Here is a 22,935-nt window from a genome sequence, read left to right as displayed (position 1 = left end):
TTACAGCACACTTTCATTTTAATAAAGAAAAATAAATATTCATTTTCACATGGGACAATCTCCTGAAACAAATACTGAACCCCACTACAGGGGCTTCACTATGGATTTGTTACAAATCAAAACATAAATGCCTTGCTCCTAGGGTCTTTACAAATCCAGTTTTAGGAATCAAGTGGAGTCTTCTATAGTCCAGAAGCAGAGCAAACCTCTCCTGGAACCAGTAGCTAAACACGTCGTCCCTGTGAAGGTGATTTCAGACAGTGACTGTTCTACAGTTGCATAGGATACTTCCGTGCACCAGCCAGAGTTTGCGCCACAGTTCCAATGGTTGCAGTGAAGCACTAGAAGTTGCCAGTCTTCAGCAACATGAACTGATGCAGTTTGTTTGGGATCTGCTCTTAACCCTCCACTCCAGTCCCTTAGGAGTCACAGCTCAGAGGCTGCAGAGATCTCTTTGCTTTGCGGTTAGGATGCGTTAGCATATTCCAAACAAATGTAATTCTCTGGAGTGGACAAAACCACAGCTTTACAGCCTACTCCTATGAGAGGAAGCTGTTAGCCCAGGTACCTTTTGAAATAAGGCATTCAAACAAATTAGTTAAGCTCAGAACTAATTGTTACTACGTGGTAGATCATAGTATCACCGAGTATCTCTCAGTCTGGGGTCACAGCAGCTGTTGATGAAGTATCTCCCATACCATCTTTTTGCGGAAATGAGGCATGTGGTGCTAAAAGAAAAAACAACCCTCTATTAAACACTAAACCAGAGTAAAGGGTGTCAGAATAAGCATATTTGCCCACATTCTGTAGGCACTGACCAGAACAGTCAGTGTTCAACATTTGCCACAGTTCCCATGCAATGGTTATTTGATACCACAACTTTGCCCTACACTAAGGCACAGAAAATGAAATGCTCTGGCAAATGCTGACTTTAATGAAAAATGTGAATGTCATGACAGAATCTGCACGTCCTTTAAGAAAAGCCCAATGCAGCTGAAAACAGCCAATATTTTAACCTGTGAAAAAGCTATTTGGAAAGGAGCCTTGAAGATACCATCACGAAGGTCAAGCCTACTATCACAAACAGCTCCAGCCCCCTGCACCGGAGGACTGAGACATGATGTTTGGCAAATGGACATAAGCAAAGGCAGGGAATGCAGCTCACAGGGCTGGGAGGGCTCACTTGTCAGTACAGACAGTAGCACTTGGAGGCACTAGCCAAGATCAGGGCCCATGGGGGTAGGTGTTGCGTAACTAGTGAGGGATGAGCTTACAATTTAACTAGAGGAGTCAGATTACAGGGAAAACATGCACAAAGCCTGGATGCGCCACAGGTCAGTTTTGAGAGCTTTGCTCACCTGAGTGAAAGTGATTGGTTTGTCTCTGGAGATATAGTCTGCATATTTACAGGTAAACATCCCGCAGTCACTTCCATTCAGCTGCTGTGGAATTTCCTACAAGTGAGCAGTGGGAGAAGGTTGCATGTTAGTCCCTTCACCTTGCTTTAAAGATGCCTTTCTTCTTATGAGATATGCAATGCATTATCTTCAGTACTGTGTATCAGCATTTTAATGAGCCACTTGTGTCCTCCACTCCAGGAAATAAGCTTTAACACCTCCTCCCAAACCACACAACTACAGCTGCACCATGTTCCATTTGCTGGTAGAGAGCATCCCTGTCCTTCACCTGTCAAATCTTCAGAATGCACACTTTCCAGGCCCAGGATGCCTTTACCTACGTGTGTACAATGGGCCCCAGTGGGGCTTTTAACACTGCTTACTAGAAAGAATATAGATTCCCTCACGCCTGAGTTAGTGCTTCCTGCAAGTGATGGAGGGGAGGAGGGAATTCCCATTCTGTACAATGAGAGCTACTAAAAGGACAAGTTTTGCCTTTGACAATACATGAACAGCTCTCATTGATCCTAGTGGAAGTTGCATGCAAGAGAATTTAGCTCTGACCTTTAATTCCCTCCCCACAAGGTACTGACTACAAATCAGAACGGTCAATGTCAGCTTGTTCTCCAGTGACCCAGGGCAAGACAACTCCAACTACCCAGGGAAGGACTAACACGTGGGATCTATTACATGAATTACTACTGCCTGAGCACAAAGCAACAGGAGCTATTCACCTGCAGCTGGAGTTCACAGCTCCACAGGCATCCGAAGAGTTCCTCTTAACTGAATGTGACAAAGCCCCTGCAAAGCTCTGAGAACTGGGGAAGAGCAATTCCCGCTCACAACAGGCAGGGCATGTTCTATGTGAGGCTGTGGCCTCCTCCCCCCTCAACACCTTCAATTTTTTGTTTCTTCTTCTGAACCCAATCTAGATGGTGACACAGTGAGGGGTGGAGGAACTCTACAGACAAAGCTATTTGGAGACCATGACAGAACAGAGACTTTGAGAAGACTCTAGGTTGAGCGTGGACAAGAGCAGTAATTTGAAACACTCTTTGTAGGAGGAAAGAGGAGTCTCTCAAACAGCACATAAAAAGCTACCTACCATCATTTTTTTTTTTTAATTTGCACCACTATCCTAACCCTAATAAATCACCAAAAGTTCAAAGCCAGATTCACAGCTGCAGTCCAAGAAATACAGTTAGTCCATGTACAAAAGATCAACTACTGTACATAGTTCCTGTACAGGAATCGTTGACATCTTTCACGCATCAGCCTATGCCTTAAAAGAATGAAGGTAAAGGCCATGTCTACACTTACAAGCTTACACTGGCACTGCTCTACTGATACAGCTGTGCTGCAGTCAGAGTGCTCGTGTAGCCGCTTAATGCCAAAGGAAGAGAGCTCTCCCGGCGACGACATAAAACCAGCTCAACGAGAGGCGGGAGCTATGTCAGCAGGAGAGCATCTCCCACTGACAGCGCTGTGCACACCAGTACTTATGCCAGCAAAACTAATGTCACTATAGGAAGGGTTCTCCCCCCCGCAACCCACACACCATTGAGCAATAAAAGTTTTGCTGACATAAGTGCTAGTCTCGACATGGCCTTTGTCCTAGTAAGGAATAATGGAGTTTGAGAGACACATTAGATATTTTTCTTGGACATAGCACCAGCTTGTTGGACCAAAGGAAGAAAGCTGGATGGATGTTCCAAGGACTCCAGTCCACTCCAGATTGCTAGCATTTTTTTCACATCTAAACGGAGTCAGGAAAGAAGCAGAGACAAGGCCAGTCAAGTAAAGAAGACACTGCTAAAGAGACCATCACAACATTGTTTCGGTATCCAGTTTGGGCTGCTGTATTATGGGCACTAGAGAAAGCCCACAAACAGTCATTCAAAACTTAGAATTGTTTCTCTTGAAGGCTTTTATGGTTTTGGGCTACAGTACATGGATCAGACTCAAAACACTCTGTTCACATACATGTGATTTCATGCTGTAAAGTGTCCACTCTGAAGGATCAATATCTAGGTTCCTCTTGGTTTTGCTTTCTTCCTGAAGATATTGGCTGTTCAACAAAAACAAAACAAAAAAGAGGTATCAGACTTTTCTAAACAAATGTCTTCATATTTTAGGCCAATAGTCTGTAAAGTTGCCTGACAAGGTCTTCACTAATTATGCACCAATGACCCGAAGTACCAGGAAGGAGGATTATAGGATATAATCATACCATGCTGAAGGTAAACCCACATTTGTTTAAGAACTATTCACATTACTTAAGAGATTTTAGATCAGAAGTTAGAGACTTTACAGGTAATGCTGCAGCCATGGCATTGCCAGAAAAAGTGAGGCCCATGAGAGACTGGTAGCGATTCACATAGACCCTTACCTCAGAAGTTAATCTCCAACAGAGGTGGGGAAGGGAAGAAGGGGAAGTACAGGGTGATTTTATGTAACATGAAACATGAGTATTGGTGTAATAGAAGAGTCAGTGCCAAACGAACTACAGCATTCACTCAACATACTGAAAGGAGGATTATTATTTACATAAAAATTAACTCAAATATCTCCAATAGAGCATACAAGAGGATTATGTGTGCAATGTAATTTGGTGGGTTACTTAAGAGCTGCAAAAAAAAGGTAGAAGAGCTAGAAAGTAAGGGATCTGTCACTGGTAATAGAGGATGTCAATATCCCCTAGGAAGGAGTTCAGGTCCTATGAAGTGTGTTGAGGTTAATGTTCTTAAAGAGGAATGGACTTTGTCTTTCTATTTGCATGAGAGCTTTAACGGGTCACTCAATGATGGTTCATTCATAAGACATACTCAAATGTCTCTGGAAGGACAGAATATAATTAACAGCTGGATGATGTTACAATTTGCACATTACTGGCAGTGACTAGTTTGGGAAGAGATTCTTGTCCATTACGGGGTAAGTCTTTGCTATGTAAATCACATTTTCCAGTGAGTGATTGTGGAAAATCCTTCCACTGTGTGTGAAATGCAGTAATATATTCACTAAGCATCTACTTACAGCAAAATCTCACAGATACTGTGGCCTCTTTGTCCCATCGAGTCAAAGTATTTGATGGTCTTTCTTCTGACATCTATTACCTGTTATTGAAAGACAGGCATTGGTGCAACAGCCATAGCAAAGACTCCCTGCTGCCTACAGAGCAAGCCTTTTCTAGGTTTTTCCTTTCCCTTCCAACTCCAAAGATGGGCCAATTTGACTCACCACTAATCCCCAGTGTACCCTCAGGTGAATGGGCACAAAGATGAGGTCTTGCTTGAAGAGATCCACACCTTTGGTCCATCTTTTTACTGCCTGGTAACTCCCAGAAATTAGTTTGGGGTAGAAGAAAGTACTGAAAGCATGAAGCACTGGAAATCCCTGCTGCTTATTTCTCTCCACCAGAAGATTCATGTAGAAATTAATTACCTATATAATAGAGAGAGTAGAGTTCAGAGAGTGAAGGAGACACACTCATATTTGTCTGTTAAAGTTAAACAGATTTTATCTGCTGGACTCTTCAGAATTTTCAGTCTAAAAGACCACACTGACTTCAACTCAAGTTCTAAGACTCCTGTACTAACTTCCTTCCTTCGAGTCCTGTGTTAAAAAACACTTGTTATTTCACCCACTCCCCAAAGTCAAATCTGATCTTAAGTTACTGCTAACTCTTGAAAGCAGCATAATATAGGGATAGAGATATTTTCAGGAGTATTGTTCCCTCTTAAAGGCCCAGCTTTCAGAACCCTATGGATATTCCTGTAGGAACTGAGGCGTGGATCAGAAAATTAGGCCTGTCAGCAGCTAAAATGTCAGAAAGTTGGGGGCACATTTTAATACATATGCATGCAGAACACAAAACAAACAAACATTCCTACTGGATTAATTTTACCTCATCGTTGAGCCAGTGATGGTTCCTCAACGTCTGGATATCCCCACGGGTGACCTTTAATTTAAAGGCGCTGCTCAAGATCTCACCCTCCTGGCCATGGCCTAATGCATTAGTGATTTCTCTTTCCATGTCCTGAAATGAGCAATTCACAATGTGACTAGCGAGAAAGTCCTGAACTAGGGTGTATGCTGAGCAGGCCAACTGGTGCATCATACTAAGTTGAAAAAAGTATTTAAGTGAAATCCAGTAGAGGATTAAGCCTGCTAAAGGAGGAAGAGCTTGACCCTACAGTGCCACCGGGGGGGGCAAGAATACCAGTGTTAGTTTTAGAGCGGAGGATTGTTAGCTTTAGTAGCTTTTCCTGTTAAGTTTGTACATTAAGGTTCTACACACAGATGCCTGCACTTCATGATATTTACTTGGATGGTTACATTTTGAAGCACCATTTAAAATAGCTTAAGTCATTTTGATTTATCAGATTACCCCAGCTCAGAACCATGGGTATGTTTACACTGGCTCTGGTTTGGAAGTTCAATCATTTTCTTAAGGATTAAAAGGGATAATGGGAGTTTAAGAGGCTTGAGATAATTCAATAAACACTAAAACCAGTACTGCAAGTGTTTCACAGTCAATCAATGCAGTTAAGTCAGAATAAGAAATAGGTAGCATGCAGAAATAGAAAAACGCAGAACATGCACATCAGCAGACAACAGAGCACAGCGGAAGAAAGGACAATAAAAAGATAGTTTCAAAGAGAAAACCACCTGTCCCCCTTGCAATATTGTAGCCCTTGTGATCACCAGAAGTCAGCCAACCACCACTTGGTTTAATTGGATTGGGGCTGATAGCAGGACATTCTCAGCTCAAACTCATTTCTCACCTTTAGTTTACAAGAGTCTAGATTTGGTGACCTTTGGAGCCCAACACAAGACTAACCTAATTCCCCCAGACATATCTGAGTGGGAATGAAAGGGAACATTATAGTGGCTGTACTGGAGGCCATGTTGACAGTTAGGAAGTCTGTATCTGATCTTACACACTGTTAGAATGGTCATGGATGCAGAGAGAAGTCTAAGTAATGTTTAGTTTCACTGCTGGTAGAAAAGGGATTTTGATCTGTGGACCAAAAAATAAATTAATTCTATTTTTGATTGAGCTGAGCTAACAAGTAAGGAAAATGCCCTTGTCTCCTCTATTGTAGGATCTACCAAGGTATGCACAGAAAGTAAGTAATCAGGTAGTTTATAAAGGAATGAGAAAAGCAGCCATTTGTTTTGCTAGCTCCCTGCAAATCAGATGTTAGCGGATTGGCAAGAATGGCCTGATTCCAAGTGTTTAGAAGGTACAACTAGCAGACAAAATTCACTTAAGAAGGGGCACCTAGAATCCCTGATCCCTTTTGAACATGGTTAGTACATTAGCTAATGTCAGATGGGCTTTTTTTGTAGGTTTTTTGTGCCCAAATGATTCCCTCCATTAGTTCACCTCTCCAAACCAGAAAGCCAAAAAAGGCACGGTACCTCTGTGAGCTCAGGAAGATGCTCTGTGCTCTTCTCTGGGCCTGGGCACTTCTGTTCTTTCAGAACTGCAGCTGGCCTTCTGGCTACAGCAGAGCTCCTACTGCCCAGGCATAACCGAACTGACACCTCCTTTGACAGGTCAGCCTCCAGCCATCTCTGTGCACAAAAGGAAGCTCAATAGCATGTAACCAGGAAGTTATGATTTGTTGCAGGGCATAATGTGACAGTCTTGTTCAAATATCAAGTGAAAGCACTCAGCAAATACTCACGACCATCAGACACCACACTAATAGAATTAAACACTCAGTCTAGCTCTCATTAGGAGTCAGGTGAGGTATTGCTAGGACTGAGCACACTTCCATTAAATGTGCCAATTTTCAAATGCTTTAGACCAGGGGTTCTCAAACTTCATTGCACCACCATCTCCTTCTGACAAGAAAGTACTATACAACCCCAGGAGGGGGAAGACTGGGGATTGATGCCTGTGCCTGCTTGATCCCTGCCACTTTGGGGCAGGGGGAGAAGCCAAAGCCCAAGGGCTTCAACCCCAGACAGGGGGCCTGCAATCTCAGCCCCACTGCCCAAGGCTGAAGCCCCAGACCGTGGGGCTCGGGCTTTGGCCCCAGGCACCAGCAAGTCTAAGCCAGCCCTGGCTACCACATTAAAACAGGGTTGCAACCCACTCTGGGGTCCTGATGCACAGTTTGAGAACTGCTGCTTTAGACTGAAGTTGTTAGGATTTAGCGCTAATAGCCCACTGCAGTTAAGTGGGTGAGAGGAAAGTGTTTCAGGCCATTTTCAGACTCAGGAAGACAATCACAGAAATGTATGAGTGGAAGGGACCTCAATAGGTCATTCTAGCCCAGTCCCCTCCTCTGAGGCAGGATTAAGTATCCATCTGACAGGTGTTTGTCTAACCTGTTCTTTAAAACCCCCAATGATGGATATTACATATCCTCCATAGGTACATTTGTTCTGGTGCTTAACTACCATTACCTTAAATTTTGGAAGTTTTTCCTAATGTCTAACAAATCTCTCTTGCTGCAATTTAAGACCATTACTTCTTGTCCTGTCCTCAGTGGATACGGAGGATCATTTATCACCCTCCTCTTTGTAACAACCTTCTACATACTTGAAGAATATGTAGAATATGCTTTTCTGCAGACTAAACATATCAAATTTTTCCAATCTTTCCTTGTAGGTCATGTTTTCTAGACCTTTAATCATTTTTGTTGCTCTCCTCTGGAGTTTCCACATTTCTCAAAGTGTGGTGCCAGAATTGGACACAGTACTCCAACTGAGGCCTTATCAGTGCTGAGTACAGCAGAATTACTTATGTTTTGCTTACAACACTCCACCCAGTTATTCTGAGATATTAGCAGTTTTTTTTCTGCAAAAGTATTATGTAGTGGACTCTTAGTTTGTGATCCCCCATAACCCTCAAAGCCTTTTCTGCAGGACTTCCTCCTAGGAAGTCATTTTCCATTTTGTATTTGTGCAATTGATTATTCCTTCCTAAGCACAGTACTGTGCATTTGTCCTAATTCAATTTCATCCTATTTCAGACCATTTCTCTAGTTTGCCAAGATCATTCTGAATTATAATCCTGTCCTTCAAAGCACTTCCAACCCCTCCCAACTTGGTATTGTCTGCAAATTGTATAGAAGTGTTCTCTCTCTGCCATTATCCAGATCATCTATGAAGATATTTAACAGAACTGGAAGCAGGATACATCCCTGCAAGACCCCAATCAATATGTCCTTCCAGCTTGACTGTGAGCCATTGGTAACTACTCTGAGTACAGTTTTCCAACCAGTTGCACACCCACCTTTAGAAGATTCATCTAGGCTATATTTCTCTAGTTTGTTTATGAGATTATCAAAAGTCTACTAGGGTGGAGATCTATAGCATCAGTTTATGTTTGGGAGGTTCTTTGCCACTGTAAAGGGCTACAAAGGTGATTTGGTTTTTGTGTGGGTTTTTTTGTTTGTTTTTTTTTAAAGTCTGAGTATCCCACATAGGCTGGATATTGGACAATAAAGACAGTTTTGTATCCAAGCTTGGTACTTCTCTAAGTTTTAGACAGTGTAAGTTTTTCTGATATCCCATCTTAGCCTATTTAAAAAATAGATTTTAGACACACCCATCTTCCCACCTGTGCAGCAAGTGAAATACAGGTGAACACAGACAACTGTATATAAAGCAGAGTGGATGTTGTATTTCTAGTTTAGAAAAATGAAAATTAAAATGTAGTTAAAAATGCAACAACCCTGAAAGAATCTTAGTAGTTAGAAAAAAGTTTACCTGGTTTACAAACTGGATATTGAACTGTGGCACCAAGGCAAATCTCAGAGACAAGAGTCGGGGGGGGGGGGGGGAGGGGAGGAGAGGGAGGGAGAACCCAGGCAAGCAAAGCAAAATCTATTTAGAAAGGACTGATGATGCAATAGTGTACCCTATAGTGATGTGGATAAACTCCAATAAATGCTGCATGTTTGAGGGTTTGCCCATCAGCTTCCAAGATGGACAGAAGAGAAACTGAGCAGATGCAGCATACTGACCACAGCCCAGAATCACAAGGGGTCTTCCACCATCACTATCTTCTGTAAGTCACAGAAAGACCACACTACCACAAAAGCCATATGCCACTAGATTAAGCACATTGTTCAATGATATGCTCAAGTACGGAAGTGCACAGTTAGAGTTGAATGCACAGTTTAGTTATAGGATATCACATGTGTCAAAAGAGGAAAAAAGCTGGAGCTTCCAAACTTACCCTTTCATTTTTCTGCTCAAGTGTCATTTCAGGCTCTTGTGAGTTTTCCGCTGAAATCTGAGATCTTAGAGACAAAAACAGGCAGAGTTTCACAACTTATATTTACTTAGTAAGTTACCTTTGGGGTAAGGAGTCAGGGCTGTGTGGGGAGGGTTGGGAAATGCTCTCTGGGGGGTTGGAATCTGGCTAATGTGCAAAAAGAACAAGAGTTTAACTTGACCCATTCTCTAGCATCAATACTTTGAGGGGATGCAGGTGAGGAAGAAGGGAAAGACGAAGGGAAGGAAATCTGGAAATACCCATCAAAAGTAGGGGACTGAGGCTAGTACCAAAGCATGGCTAAAATAAGGATACAAGATGCAGCTTAAAAAGTTAAGATACAATGCACGACAATCATGAATTGTAAAGTCTTTTATAATATAAATGAAAAATTCCTCATGAAAAGAAAGCACTAGTTTACCTGACGGGTATGCATCCAGATAGTTAGGCCAACCTAGTTACAAGTCTGAAAAAAATTTCACTCCCTGTATGAGAGTTAGGTCAATCTTAACCTCACTATAGATCCAACTGGGTTGATGGAAGAATGCTTCTGTTGACCTAGCACTGTCTCTTGGAGAGGTGGATTACCTACATTGACAGAAGAGGTTTTTCTGTCAAAGTAGGAAGCATCTAACAGTACAGTGCTAACGCAGCACAGCCACAGCATCAGACTTGTGCCACTGTAGTGCAGACATGGTCTTAAGGTGGGTGGATAGAGTAAGTTCACTTGACTCTTATACGATTGCAAGGGGAGCTGCTATCCTTACCAGAAGACGCTTACCCTTGAAAACCATACAGCATCCGAAGTGCAGCATGTTACTGTGCAAGGAATTATAGACGGACAGGTTTTACTTCTATCAATATAAATGCTCCAAAACGAAAAAGTTCTCGTGTTTCTTTTTGATCCAAGTCTCTCTTTTTTTAAAAAAAGGGAACCATAGATAATAAGACTTGTATTGGATCCTAAACCCACTGTACATTAGAAGACAAATTCAATCTAGTGTGATAAGACAGTAAATATCCAGGTTAGGTACCCCAGATGTTTTATAGAAAGTACAGCTTTGTACTTTTATAGCACAAGGTGTACAAACAGAAGACTTCTATTTAAACAGCCACTCAGATTCATAGACTAAGGCCAGAAGGGACCATCTTGATCTAGTCTGACCTCCTGCATATTGCAGGCCGCAGAACCTCACCCATCTACTCCTGAAATATGCTCATAGCCTCTCGCCGAATTACTGAAGTCCTCAAATCATGATTTAAAGACTGCAAGTTACAGAGAATCCACCATTTACTCAAGTTCAAACCAGCAGGTCAACCCTCACTCTAGAAGAAGGCACCTCCCCCCTCCCCAAGGTTTCTGCCAATCTGACCTGGGGAAAAATTCCTTTCTGACCTCAGATACGGCAATCAGTTAGACCCCAAGCATGTGGGTGAGACCCACCAGTCAGACAGCTGGGCAAGAATTCTCTATAGTAATTCAGAGCCATTCCCATCTAGTGTCTCATTGAAGATATGTACTACTAGCAGTCGCAGATGGTCCACATGCCATTGTAGGCAGTCCCATCATACCATTCCCTGCATAAACTTATCAAGCTCAGTCTTGAAACCAGTTGGGATTTTTCCCCCCCCGACTGCTCTCCTTTGAAGGCTGTTCCAGAACTTCACTCCTCTGATGGTCAGAAACTGGTCTCATTTCAAGCATAACCTTTTTTGGATAGCCAGTTTATATCCATTTGTTCTTGTACCGACATTGGCCCTTAACTTAAATAACTCCTCTCCTTCCCTGGTATTTATCCCTCGGATGTATTTTTAGAGAGCAATCATATCTCTACTCAGTTTTCTTTTGATTAGATTAAACAAGCCAAGCTCCTTATGTCTCCTCTAATAAGGTAAGTTCTGCATTCTTCTGATCCTCGTAGACCTTCTCTGCACCTGTTCCAGTTTGAATTAATCTTTTTTTAAACAAGGGAGACCAAAGTTGCACAAAGTATTCCAGATGAGGTCTCATCAGTGTCTTGTATAATGGTAATAATACTTCCCCCTCTCTCTGCTGGAAATACCTTACTTTGTAAAATTGCAGAACTACTAAACTGTGATATGTAATCAGTCACTTAAATCTCATTCTGCACCAAATGACTGGAGTCTACCTATTATGATGCCAATTTTTTTAAAACAGTTCCAGAGGCGATCCCTGGCAATTACCAGCTCGTAAGCCTAACTTCTGTACCAGGCAAATTGGTTGAAACTATAGTAAAACAGAATTATCAGACACATAGATGAACACAATGCGTTGGGGAAGAGTCAATATGGCTTTGTAAAGGGAAATCATGCCTCACCAATCTACTAGAATTCTTTGAGGGGGTCAAACATATGGAAAAGAGAGTGATCCAGTGTATACAGTGAATTGGACTTTCAGAAGGCCTTTGACAAGGTCCCTCACCAAAGCTCTTAAGCAAAGTAAGCAGTCATAGGAAAAGGGGGAAGATCCTCTCATAGCCCTGGTCTACACTAGGACTTTAGGTCGAATTTAGCAGCGTTAAATCGATGTAAACCTGCACCCGTCCACACGATGAAGCCCTTTATTTCGACTTAAAGGGCTCTTAAAATCGATTTCTGTACTCCACCCTGACAAGTGGATTAGCACTTAAATCAGCCTTGCTGGGTCGAATTTGGGGTACTGTGGACACAATCAGACGGTATTGGCCTCCGGGAGCTATCCCAGAGTGCTCCATTGTGACTGCTCTGGACAGCACTCTCAACTCAGATGCACTGGCCAGGTAGACAGGAAAAGAACTGCGAACTTTTGAATCTCATTTCCTGTTTAGCCAGCGTGGCAAGCTGCAAGTGACCATGCAGAGCTCATCAGCAGAGGTGACCATGATGGAGTCTCAGAATGGCAAAAGAGCTCCAGCATGGACTGAAGGGAGGTACGGGATCTGATCGCTGTATGGGGAGAGAAATCCGTGCTATCAGAACTCCGTTCCAGTTTTCGAAATGCTAAAACCTTTGTCAAAATCTCCCAGGGCATGAAGGACAGAGGCCATAACAGGATCCGAAGCAGTGCCGCGTGAAACTTAAGGAGCTGAGGCAAGCCTACCAGAAAACCGGAGGGGCGAACGGCCGCTCCGGGTCAGAGCCCCAAACATGCCACTTCTATGATGAGCTGCATGCCATTTTAGGGGGGTTCAGCCACCGCTACCCCAGCTGTGTTGTTTGACTCCTTCAATGGAGATGGAGGCAACACGGAAGCAGGTTTTGGGGATGAAGAAGATGATGATGTAGATAGCTCACAGCAAGCAAGCGGAGAAACCGGTTTTCCCCGACAGCCAGGAACTGTTTCTCACCCTGGACCTGGAGCCCGTACCCCCCAAACCCACCCAAGGCCGCCTCCTGGACCCGGCAGGCGGAGAAGGGACCTCCGGTGAGTGTACCTTTTAAAATACTATACATGGTTTAAAAGCAAGCATGTGAAAGGATTACTTTGCCCTGGCATTCGCGGCTCTCCTGGATGTACTCCCAAAGCCTTTGCAAAGGTTTCTGTGGAGGGCAGCCTTATTGCGTCCTTCATGGTAGGACACTTTACCACTCCAGGCCAGTAACATGTACTCAGGAATCATTACAGTGCAATGCTTTGTTGTACATGTTTGCTTGCGTTCAAACAACATCGTTCTTTATCTCTCTGTGTTATCCTCAGGAGAGTGAGATATTATTCATGGTCACCTGGTTGAAATAGGGTGCATTCCTGCTGGGCTGTTTGCCTGCGGCTGAACAGAAATGTTCCCCGCTGTTAGCCACGGGGAGGGGGGAGGGTTGAGGGGGTAGCCACGCGGTGGGGGGAGGCAAAATGCGACCTTGTAACGAAAGCACATGTGCTATGTATGTAATGTTAACAGCAAGGTTTACCCTGAAAGAGTGTAGCCACTGTTTTATAAAATGTGTCTTTTTAAATACCGCTGTCCCTTTTTTTTTCCTCCACCAGCTGCATGTGTTTCAATGATCACAGGATCTTCTCCTTCCCAGAGGCTAGTGAAGATTAGAAAGAAAAAAAAAAAAACGCACTCGTGATGAAATGTTCTCTGAGCTCATGCTGTCCTCTCACACTGACAGAGCACAGACGAATGCGTGGAGGCAAATGTCAGAGTGCAGGAAAGCACAAAATGACCGGGAGGTGAGGTGGCTGAAGAGAGTAAGTGGGTGCTGAAGACAGGGCTGAAGCTGAAATGTGGCGGCAGCGTGATGAGAGGAGGCAGGATTCAATGCTGAGGCTGCTGGAGGATCAAACCAGTATGCTCCAGTGTATGGTTGAGCTGCAGCAAAGGCAGCTGGAGCACAGACTGCCACTACAGCCCTCTGTAACCGACCGCCCTCCTCCCCAAGTTCCATAGCCTCCACACCCAGACACCCAAGAATGTGGTGGGGGGCCTCCGGCCAACCAGCCACTCCGCCACAGAGGACTGCCCAAAAAACAGAAGGCTGGCATTCAATAAATTTTAAAGTTGTAAACTTTTAAAGTGCTGTGTGACATTTTCCCTCCCTCCTCCACTACCCCTCCTGGGCTACCTTGGTAGTCATCCCCCTATTTGTGTGATGAATGAATAAAGAATGCATGAATGTGAAGCAACAATGACTTTATTGCCTCTGCAAGCGGTGATCGAAGGGAGGGGGGAGGGTGGTTAGCTTACAGGGAAGCAGAGTGAACCAAGGAGTGGGGGGTTTCATCAAGGAGAAACAAAGAACTTTCACACCGTAGCCTGGCCAGTCATGAAACTGGTTTTCAAAGCTTCTCTGATGCGTACCACGCCCTCCTGTGCTCTTCTAACCGCCCTGGTGTCTGGCTGCGCGTAACCAGCAGCCAGGCGATTTGCCTCAACCTCCCACCCTGCCATAAATGTCTCCCCCTTACTCTCACAGATATTGTGGAGCACACAGCAAGCAGTAATAAGTGGCAATATTGGTTTCGCTGAGGTCTAAGCGAGTCAGTAAACTGCGCCAGCGCACCTTTAAACGTCCAAATGCACATTCTACCACCATTCTGCACTTGCTCAGCCTGTAGTTGAACAGCTCCTGACTACCGTCCAGGCTGCCTGTGTATGGCTTCATGAGCCATGGCATTAAGGGGTAGGCTGGGTCCCCAAGGATAACTATAGGCATTTCAACATCCCCAACAGTTATTTTCTGGTCTGGGAATAAAGTCCCTTCCTGCAGCTTTTGAAACAGTCCAGAGTTCCTGAAGATGCGAGCGTCATGTACCTTTCCTGGCCATCCCACGGTGATGTTGGTGAAACGTCCCTTGTGATCCACCAGAGCTTGCAGCACTATCGAAAAGTACCCCTTGCGGTTTATGTACTCGCCGGCTTGGTGCTCCGGTGCCAAGATAGGGATATGGGTTCCGTCTATGGCCCCACCACAGTTAGGGAATCCCATTGCAGCAAAGCCATCCACTATGACCTGCACATTTCCCAGGGTCACTACCCTTGATATCAGCAGATCTTTGATTGCGTGGGCTACTTGCATCACAGCAGCCCCCACAGTAGATTTGCCCACTTCTAATTGATTCCCAACTGACCGGTAGCTGTCTGGCGTTGCAAGCTTCCACAGGGCTATCGCCACTCGCTTCTCAACTGTGAGGGCTACTCTCATCTTGGTATTCATGCGCTTCAGGGCAGGGGAAAACAAGTCACAAAGTTCCATGAAAGTGCCCTTATGCATGCGAAAGTTTCGCAGCCACTGGGAATCGTCCCAGACCTGCAACACTATGCAGTCCCACCAGTCTGTGCTTGTTTCCCGAGCCCAGAATCGGCGTTCCACAGCATGAACCTGCCCCATTAGCACCATGATGCATGCATTGGCAGGGCCATGCTTTCAGAGAAATCTGTGTCCATGTCCTGATCACTCACGTGACCGCGCTGACGTCACCTACTCGCCCAGTATCGCTCTGCCAGGTTCTGGTGCTGCATATACTACTGGATAATGCGTGTGGTATTTAATGTGCTCCTAATTGCCAAAGTGAGCTGAGCGGCCTCCATGCTTGCCTTTGTATGGCGTCCGCTCAGAAAAAAGGCACGGAACGATTGTCTGCCGTTGCTCTGACGGAGGGAGGGGTGACTGACGACACGGCTTACAGGGTTGGCTTCAGGGAGTTAAAATCAAAGGAGTATTTCAGGCAGGACTTCACGGAGGGTTCCAATAAGAAATGGTGCACCTAAGTTATTGTTCTTATTGGAACAAGGTGGTTAGTCTGGCCTCTGATTGATACATGGCTAGATTTACTTCGCTGCACCTTCCCTGTGAGTGACTGCAGTGTGACCCAGAGGAATGAGTCCCCTAGACAGGGGAGGGGGGGAAGCAAATGAGTACAAAACAAATCTGGTCTATTTCTTGTTTTGATACACTCCATCTATCTTTTACATCTTTGGCTGGCAGCAGACGGTGCAGAAGGACAGCATGCCATCCACATCTCATGGCTGCCTGGCAGAAGATGATGCAATAGGACTGCTAGCAATCTGTATCGCCTGCCTGCTCACCATAAGATGGTTCAATAGGACTGACTGCAGGATTAAAGAGAATGACCTGGTCAAGTCACTCCAAATTTAGACCCTGCGCCCATGTCTGCCCAGGCGCTCCTGGCCAACGTGGCCAGGAGCACCTCGGACATGACGATGACTGCTACCAGTCATATTGTACCATCTGCTGCCACAAGGCAAGGGGTTGCTGCTACTGTGTAGCAATGCAGTACCGCATCTGCCAGCACCCAGGAGACATACGGTGACGGTTACCTGAGCGGACTCCATGCTTGCCATGGTATGGCGTCTGCACAGGTAACTCAGGAAAAAAGGCACGAAACGATTGTCTGCCCTTGCTTTCATGGAGCGAGGGAATGGGGGCCTGACGATATGTACCCAGAACCACCGGCAGCAATGTTTTAGCCCCATCAGGCATTGGGATCTCAACCCAGAATTCCAATGGGCAGCGGAGACTGCGGGAACTGTGGGATAGCTACCCACAGAGCACCACTCTGGAAGTCGACGCTTGCCTCGGTACTGTGGAAGCGCTCCGCCGAGTTAATTCACTTAATGCACTTAGAGCATTTTCTGTGGGAGGACACACACTCGAATATATAAAACCTATTTCTAAAAAAACTGACTTCTATAAATTTGACCTAATTTTGTAGTGTAGACATACCCTTAGATCATTAACTGGATAAAAGACAGAAAATAAAGGGCAGGAATAAATGGTCAATTTTTCAGAATGGAAAGTGAATAGTGGTGTCCCCCCAGTGATCTGTACTGGGACCAGCGCTGTTCAACGTATTTATAAGTGATCTCGAAAAGGGGGTAAACAGCAAAGTGGCAAAAATTGTAGACAACTATCTGGAATTTATACAATATTACTCAAAAGCAGACTGCGAAGTATTACAAAAGGATCGCACAAAACTGGGTGAGTTGGAAACAAAATGGCAGGTGACATTCAAATGTCAATAAATGCCAATACACAATGGAAAATCCCAACTATATGTACAAAATGGTCTAAATTAGCTGTTACCACTCAAAAAGGCTCTTGGAGTCATTGTGGATAGTTCTCTAAAAACATCTGTTCAATGTGCAGTAGCAATCAAAAAAGCTAACAATGTTAGGAACCATTAGAAAAAAGGATAGATAAAACAGAAAATATCATAATGCCTTTATAAAAATCCATGGTACGCTCACATCTTGAATACTGCATGCAGATCTGGCTGCCCCATCTCAGAGAGAGAGAGAAAAAAAAAGATCTATATTAGAACTGGAAAAGATTCCGAAAAGGGCTACAAAAATGATTAGGGATATGGAACACCTTCCATATGAGGAAAGATGAGAAGTCCCAGTTTTTTAAACTTGGAAAGGTGATCACTAAGAGGGAATATGATGGAGGTCTATAAAATCTCAACTGGTATGAAGAAAGTGAATAAGGAAATGTTATTTACCCCTTTACATAACAAGAACTAGGGGGTCACCCAGTGAAATTAATAGGCAGCAGGTTTAAAACAAACGGAAGTACTTCTTTACACAACGCACAGTCAACCTGTGGAACTTGTTGCCAGGGGATGTTGTGAAGGCCAAAACTGTAACAGGGTTAAAAAAGAACTAGATAAAGTTCCTGGAGGATAGGTCCATCAACAACTATTAGCCAGGATTGTCAGGGATGCAACAGCATGCTCTGAATGTTCCCAGCCTTTCTCTGCCAGGAGCTGGGAGTGGATGCGACAGAGGATGGATCACTCAAATGATTGGCTGTTCTATTCATTCCTTCTGACAGTGGCCAATGCCACATGCTTCAGAAGACAGGATACTGGGCTAGATGGACCACTGGTTTGATCCAGTATGGCGGTTATCTTCAGCCACAGGTAATAGGATGTTTTTGTCCTTTATAAAATTTCCTGCGTGAGTTCATTCAAGAGCATAGTGATTTGTCTGCTTTCATCCACATTGTTATTGGGGCATTTAATGCATTAGATTAGGTATGCCACATTATGATAGGCCTGTGTAGGATCCAAGGTGTGCTGTGGGAGGTGTTCATCATTGTAGCAGTGGAGATGTCCGTAGGTTTTGCGTCTGTTTCTGTCAAGGTCTGGTGTTGCCCTGGTGGGTTGGGGTGTGTTGGTCTGTGGGGAGCTTGCTTCCGATTATGAGCTTGGAGAAGCTCAGGGGTTGTTTGAAGGCCAGAAGTGGAGATTCAGAAAAGATCTTTCAGGATGAGGTTCCCATTGAGTCTAGGTTGTATTCTGAGGATATTGCATACTCGTTCCAATGGGGGACAGTAGGTGACAACTAGGGATCTGCGGTCAGAGGAGGTTTTATATCTGTGTTGAAGCAGGTTCTCTCAGAATAAACTGGTGTCCAGTTCCATGATGCAATCTACTTCTCTGCTGGAGTGTCCTTGTTTGGTGAAGGCGGTTTTGATTGAGTTAAGGTGTATATTCCAGACTTTCTCCTCAGAGCATATTCTGTGGTACCTGAGTGCCTGGCTGTAGGTAACAGATTTCTGGGTGTGTTTGGGGTGGTTACTGGATCTACGAAGGTAGAGGTGGCGATCCATGTATTTCTTGCGTATCGTGGTCTGTAAGGTTCCATTGTTGAAGCTGATTGTGGTGTCCAAGAAGTTGCTATTAGTATGGAAGCACTCCAGAAAGAGTTTAAAGAGCAGGTGGTGGATGTTGAAGTTGTGGCGGAAGTCACACATGAAAATTATAAAAAAAGACAATAACCACCGATCACCTGTGGGTGAACACTTTTCATAAAGTGATCACTCTATATCTGACCTAGCAGTCCTCATCCTCAAAGGAAGCCCGCGCACAACACTTTCAAAAAACGAGCCTGGGAGCTTAAATTCATAATTCTGCTAGACACTAAAAATCATGGCCCGAACACTGGATTTATGGCTTATTACGACAACAACCTGTTACCTGCTAGCCCCGACCCTTTGTCCAATGACTGCAGAGGTGTTAACAGGCCACTCTACCTTATGCTAAGCAATCTGTTCCATCTTGCATTTAGCTGTAATGCAAGTACCACCTTTCCCAGAACTCCGTGCGTCTCGAATGCTTGTGTCTCTCACTAGCAGAAGTTGGTCCAATAAAAGACAGACAAGGTGGGTGAGGTAATATCTAATACCATGCAATAGGATTTCTGTAGATCAGAGTGGGAACCAGTGAGAGTTTATGCTTCCTCCTCCCAAACAGCTATTTACATACGTCTCTAACCCTACTCATACAAGAGAGACATTCCTTCCCTAGTACTAAAAGCCTTGACTGCTAGCTGGGCACTGCTTTCCTCACTTTCTAGAGCTACAACTGTCCCTTACCCTGCTATCCAAATGTCCCACTTTAATTCCCCTCCCTCCAAGACTATGATGCAGTTGTGTGTCGTCAGTATGATAGTGTGGCCCATCCTGCACAAGATGCCCATTACTTGGCTGTGTTCCATAATTTACTAAGTCCCTCCAAAGAGGTTTCTCCTCAGTATCTGCAGGTGATGCACATGAACTTTTATTCCCCCCCACTCACAGATATTAACATAAAAATACCAGGAAGTTGGAAGCCAAACACAGGAAGCTGAACATGGATGAACGTAATTAGGAGAGATTTTGTACCTGCTCACATCACTTCTCCGAGACCAGAGTGGGCCCCAAGTTTCAGCACCTCTGATACCTGTATGGAAGGAGGAGGAGAAAGTATGAATTGAAAACAAAAATCAACTAATTAGGTTCAAAACTAGATTTGCCAGTTATACTGTAAATGACTTTCTGATTAGCCAATCACCAACATAAAGTTGCAGAGCTAACAGATAAGCTTGTTGAAGATCATACCCAGAGAAATGGAGGTTACTCACTGTAACTGAAGGTTTTTTGAGGTGTGGAATGCAGATAGGGACCACATGTGAGTATGCATGCACCAGAGTCCAGAAATTCTTCAAACTGGTGTCTGTAGCTCCCCTCATGCTCCCGATCGAGGGCATAAAAGGCAGTGTGGGTCAACACCTCTCCAGTTTCTCTTCTTACCGAAATCGAACCAGATCCATAGCTGAGAGGATGGAGGGTAGGTGGTAGAATACGGATAGAGACCACACATCTTAAAGAGCCTCCAGTTACAGTAAGTAACCGCCATTTCTTCTTAGAGTGCTGGTCCCCATGTATATTCCACACATGGGCGACTGGTAAACAGTGTTCAGACTAGAAAAGGGTGCAAGGAAGGTGGCAGCAGAGATGCCTGTAGAACTGCCATTCCTACAGCTGCATCTGCAGTTACTGCTTGGACTAGAGAGTAGCATGTCATGAACATGTGGACAGAACTCTAAGTTGGTGCCCTGCAAGGGACCTGCAGAGGAACATCTGATAGGGATGCTGTGGAGGCAGCTTGTGCTCGTGTGGAGGGAGCTGTAATGCCCCCCGAACAGGAATTTTTTTTTTCCCCCATATTTTGTAGCATTCTAAGATGCATCTCAAAACCCACTTTAGAAATCCTCTGGGAGGATATGGCTTACCCACACGATCGCTCTGCTATGGCAATAAAGAGTCAGATTTTCTAATGGGTTTGGTTCTTTGCAGGTAGAATGCCAGAGCACACCTGATATCAAGGGAGTGAAGTCTCTTGTCTTCAGAATAAGCGAGGGGTTTCAGGAAAAATACAAGCAAGCATATTGTCTGATTTATGTGGAACTCAGAAACAATCCTGATATGGGAGGGCTGAAAAAGTCCTCACCAGGAGAGGGAGGTGAGAACTCTGGCAGGAACAGTCATTTGGAGTCGATGCAGTCCCAGTTTGGCTGCTAATCTAGTGGAGACAAGTTTGCAGACACAAGCAGAGTCTGGTGAATGGCATCACATAGGTACATGCACCCACGTGGCCTGACAGTGAGACACATTGGTGCCCCATACTTCATGGATGATGTGGGAAATCAGGTTGCTCATCACACGAAATCCATCTGCAGGGAGAAATGCTCTTGCAGAGACTAAGTTCAGCTGTACTCCTATAAATCTCGTTGTCCTTGTGGGTGACAAAACGGACTTTTCTTCATTTATACAAAATGCCTACGATAGCAAGAAGTTACTGAAGAGATCCAGCCACTGACATGACTTCCTGACAAGATCGGCCTACCAGGTATGGGAACACCATGTAGCCCTGGTGCCTCACCTGGGCTGCCACCTCAAAGAAAACTTTTCTGAATACTCTGGGTGCTGTAGTGAGTCCAATGGGGAGGATCCAAAACTGGTAGTGTTCCTCTCCCACCATGAAACACAGGAACTTCTTGTGGGATGGGTGAACATCCACATGTAAATATATGTCCTTCATGACGAGAGACGCGAACCACATCCCTTGCGAAATAATCATCCTGAATTTCAGCTGATAAAGATGTTGAGTTGTTGAAAGTCCAGGATGGGTCTCCACCCACCATCTTTTTGGAGAATTAGGAAATATGGGGAGTAGAACCCCGCTCTTAGTACTGAGGTGGGATGCACTGTCACCTCCTGATGAAAAATCAATTAGTGAGTGGTCCCAGGACGACGACTGGAAACAGGGTTTGTGAGAAAAGGAGGAAAGAAACTGTATGGAGTATCCCTGATGGATAATCTTCAGGACCCAACTGCCAGTACTAATCTTGTTCCATCAGGTTGAGGAGTTTCTCAAAGTGCTCCTTCCATCTCTCGACGATCTCCTCACTGGAGGTCAGCATTTCACCACCCTTACTGAGTACAGCCTGGGCAACATCCCACCGACCCCTCCTAAGGCGACAATTTTAATTGGCCAACCCCCGCATAGTACAATGGCCTTAAAGTTAAGTATTATGTCTTTCAACTTGTTAGACAAGCTGTTCTGTACAGGAAGACAGATAAACAGAAGTAACAGCTTTTATAGTAATAGCAAACAGAATTGTAACAACTTTCTAACATGGATGCTTCCATATTTTTACATGCATTTATATATGACATGATGGGACTATTAAAGGCTAATGCATTGCATATATACAAGTCTGGTGTAATTAGACTTAATACATGCAGAAAGGCACAATTAAGGTACCAGTCTCAACCTTTGCAACTTCACTATTACAAACTTAACTCTCATTCATTTAAAAGACTCGCTGAGTAGAATAAGCCCGACTTGATGTCTATCCGCACTTACCATTCCTTGGTGTCACAAATGGAGGCACTCTCACTCCATATCTTTCTTCCACGTGGCCACCAGTCTTCATTGGCTCCTTGAGGCAACCTTGAGAACTTTGGTACAGCAAGATTTAGAAAAAAAGTAGAAAAGTGTCAGAATTTCTTTCAAAGGAGCCCATACATATCCTATCTATCACCACCGTATGCAAATCCACTAAAGTAATGGATTTAGCTCCTACACAACCATGTGGTACCGAATGCTAGAAGCGATCACTGTTAAAGCAACAGAATTTGGTAACCTAGAATTGGCCTATTGATGCATTAATGGAAATATTCCTGCTCCAGCAATGCTTACACACACACACACACACACACACACACAGTAGAAAAGCAACTAGTTAATTGTGCAACGTTTACATCCTGATGCATAATTACCTTTCACTACGCCAAAATGAATGTCTACTTTTTAATTTTTTTGTGGGGGGGGGCGTGTGTGCACAGAATTTGATTTTGTTAGACAGCAAATTCTACAGGCTATTTACATAGTATATGAAATAGTATCTCTTTTAAACAGGCTTAGTATTAATTTTATTGAGTAGCCATTCTGTTTCATTTTGTATGACAAGATGTTTTCGTTATGCCCTGCATAAACCTTGACTGGGT

General features: G+C 44.2%; 1 protein-coding gene across 4 annotated transcripts in view; it reads right to left on the bottom strand.

Annotated features, from left to right (window-relative positions):
• Positions 1-22,935, bottom strand: part of SENP2 (SUMO specific peptidase 2) — a 50,874-nt gene continuing 27,939 nt past the window's right edge. For 3 of the 4 annotated variants that reach the window (XM_073360299.1, XM_073360300.1, XM_073360298.1), the window contains exons 8-17: positions 22,292-22,386; positions 19,765-19,822; positions 9,598-9,661; positions 6,822-6,977; positions 5,302-5,433; positions 4,635-4,838; positions 4,431-4,510; positions 3,381-3,465; positions 1,359-1,454; positions 1-728 (exon numbers count right to left, since the gene is read on the bottom strand). In XM_073360299.1, the coding sequence (XP_073216400.1) occupies positions 666-728; positions 1,359-1,454; positions 3,381-3,465; positions 4,431-4,510; positions 4,635-4,838; positions 5,302-5,433; positions 6,822-6,977; positions 9,598-9,661; positions 19,765-19,822; positions 22,292-22,386 (1,033 nt within the window). In that variant the 3' untranslated portion in view covers positions 1-665. The remainder of the gene's footprint in view (positions 729-1,358; positions 1,455-3,380; positions 3,466-4,430; positions 4,511-4,634; positions 4,839-5,301; positions 5,434-6,821; positions 6,978-9,597; positions 9,662-19,764; positions 19,823-22,291; positions 22,387-22,935) is intronic. The other variant, XM_073360301.1, reaches the window with a different exon arrangement.

This window comes from Lepidochelys kempii, chromosome 9 (genome assembly GCF_965140265.1).
Source record: "Lepidochelys kempii isolate rLepKem1 chromosome 9, rLepKem1.hap2, whole genome shotgun sequence".
NCBI classification, from domain to species: Eukaryota; Metazoa; Chordata; order Testudines; family Cheloniidae; genus Lepidochelys; species Lepidochelys kempii.
This window is presented reverse-complemented; position numbering and strand designations above follow the sequence as displayed.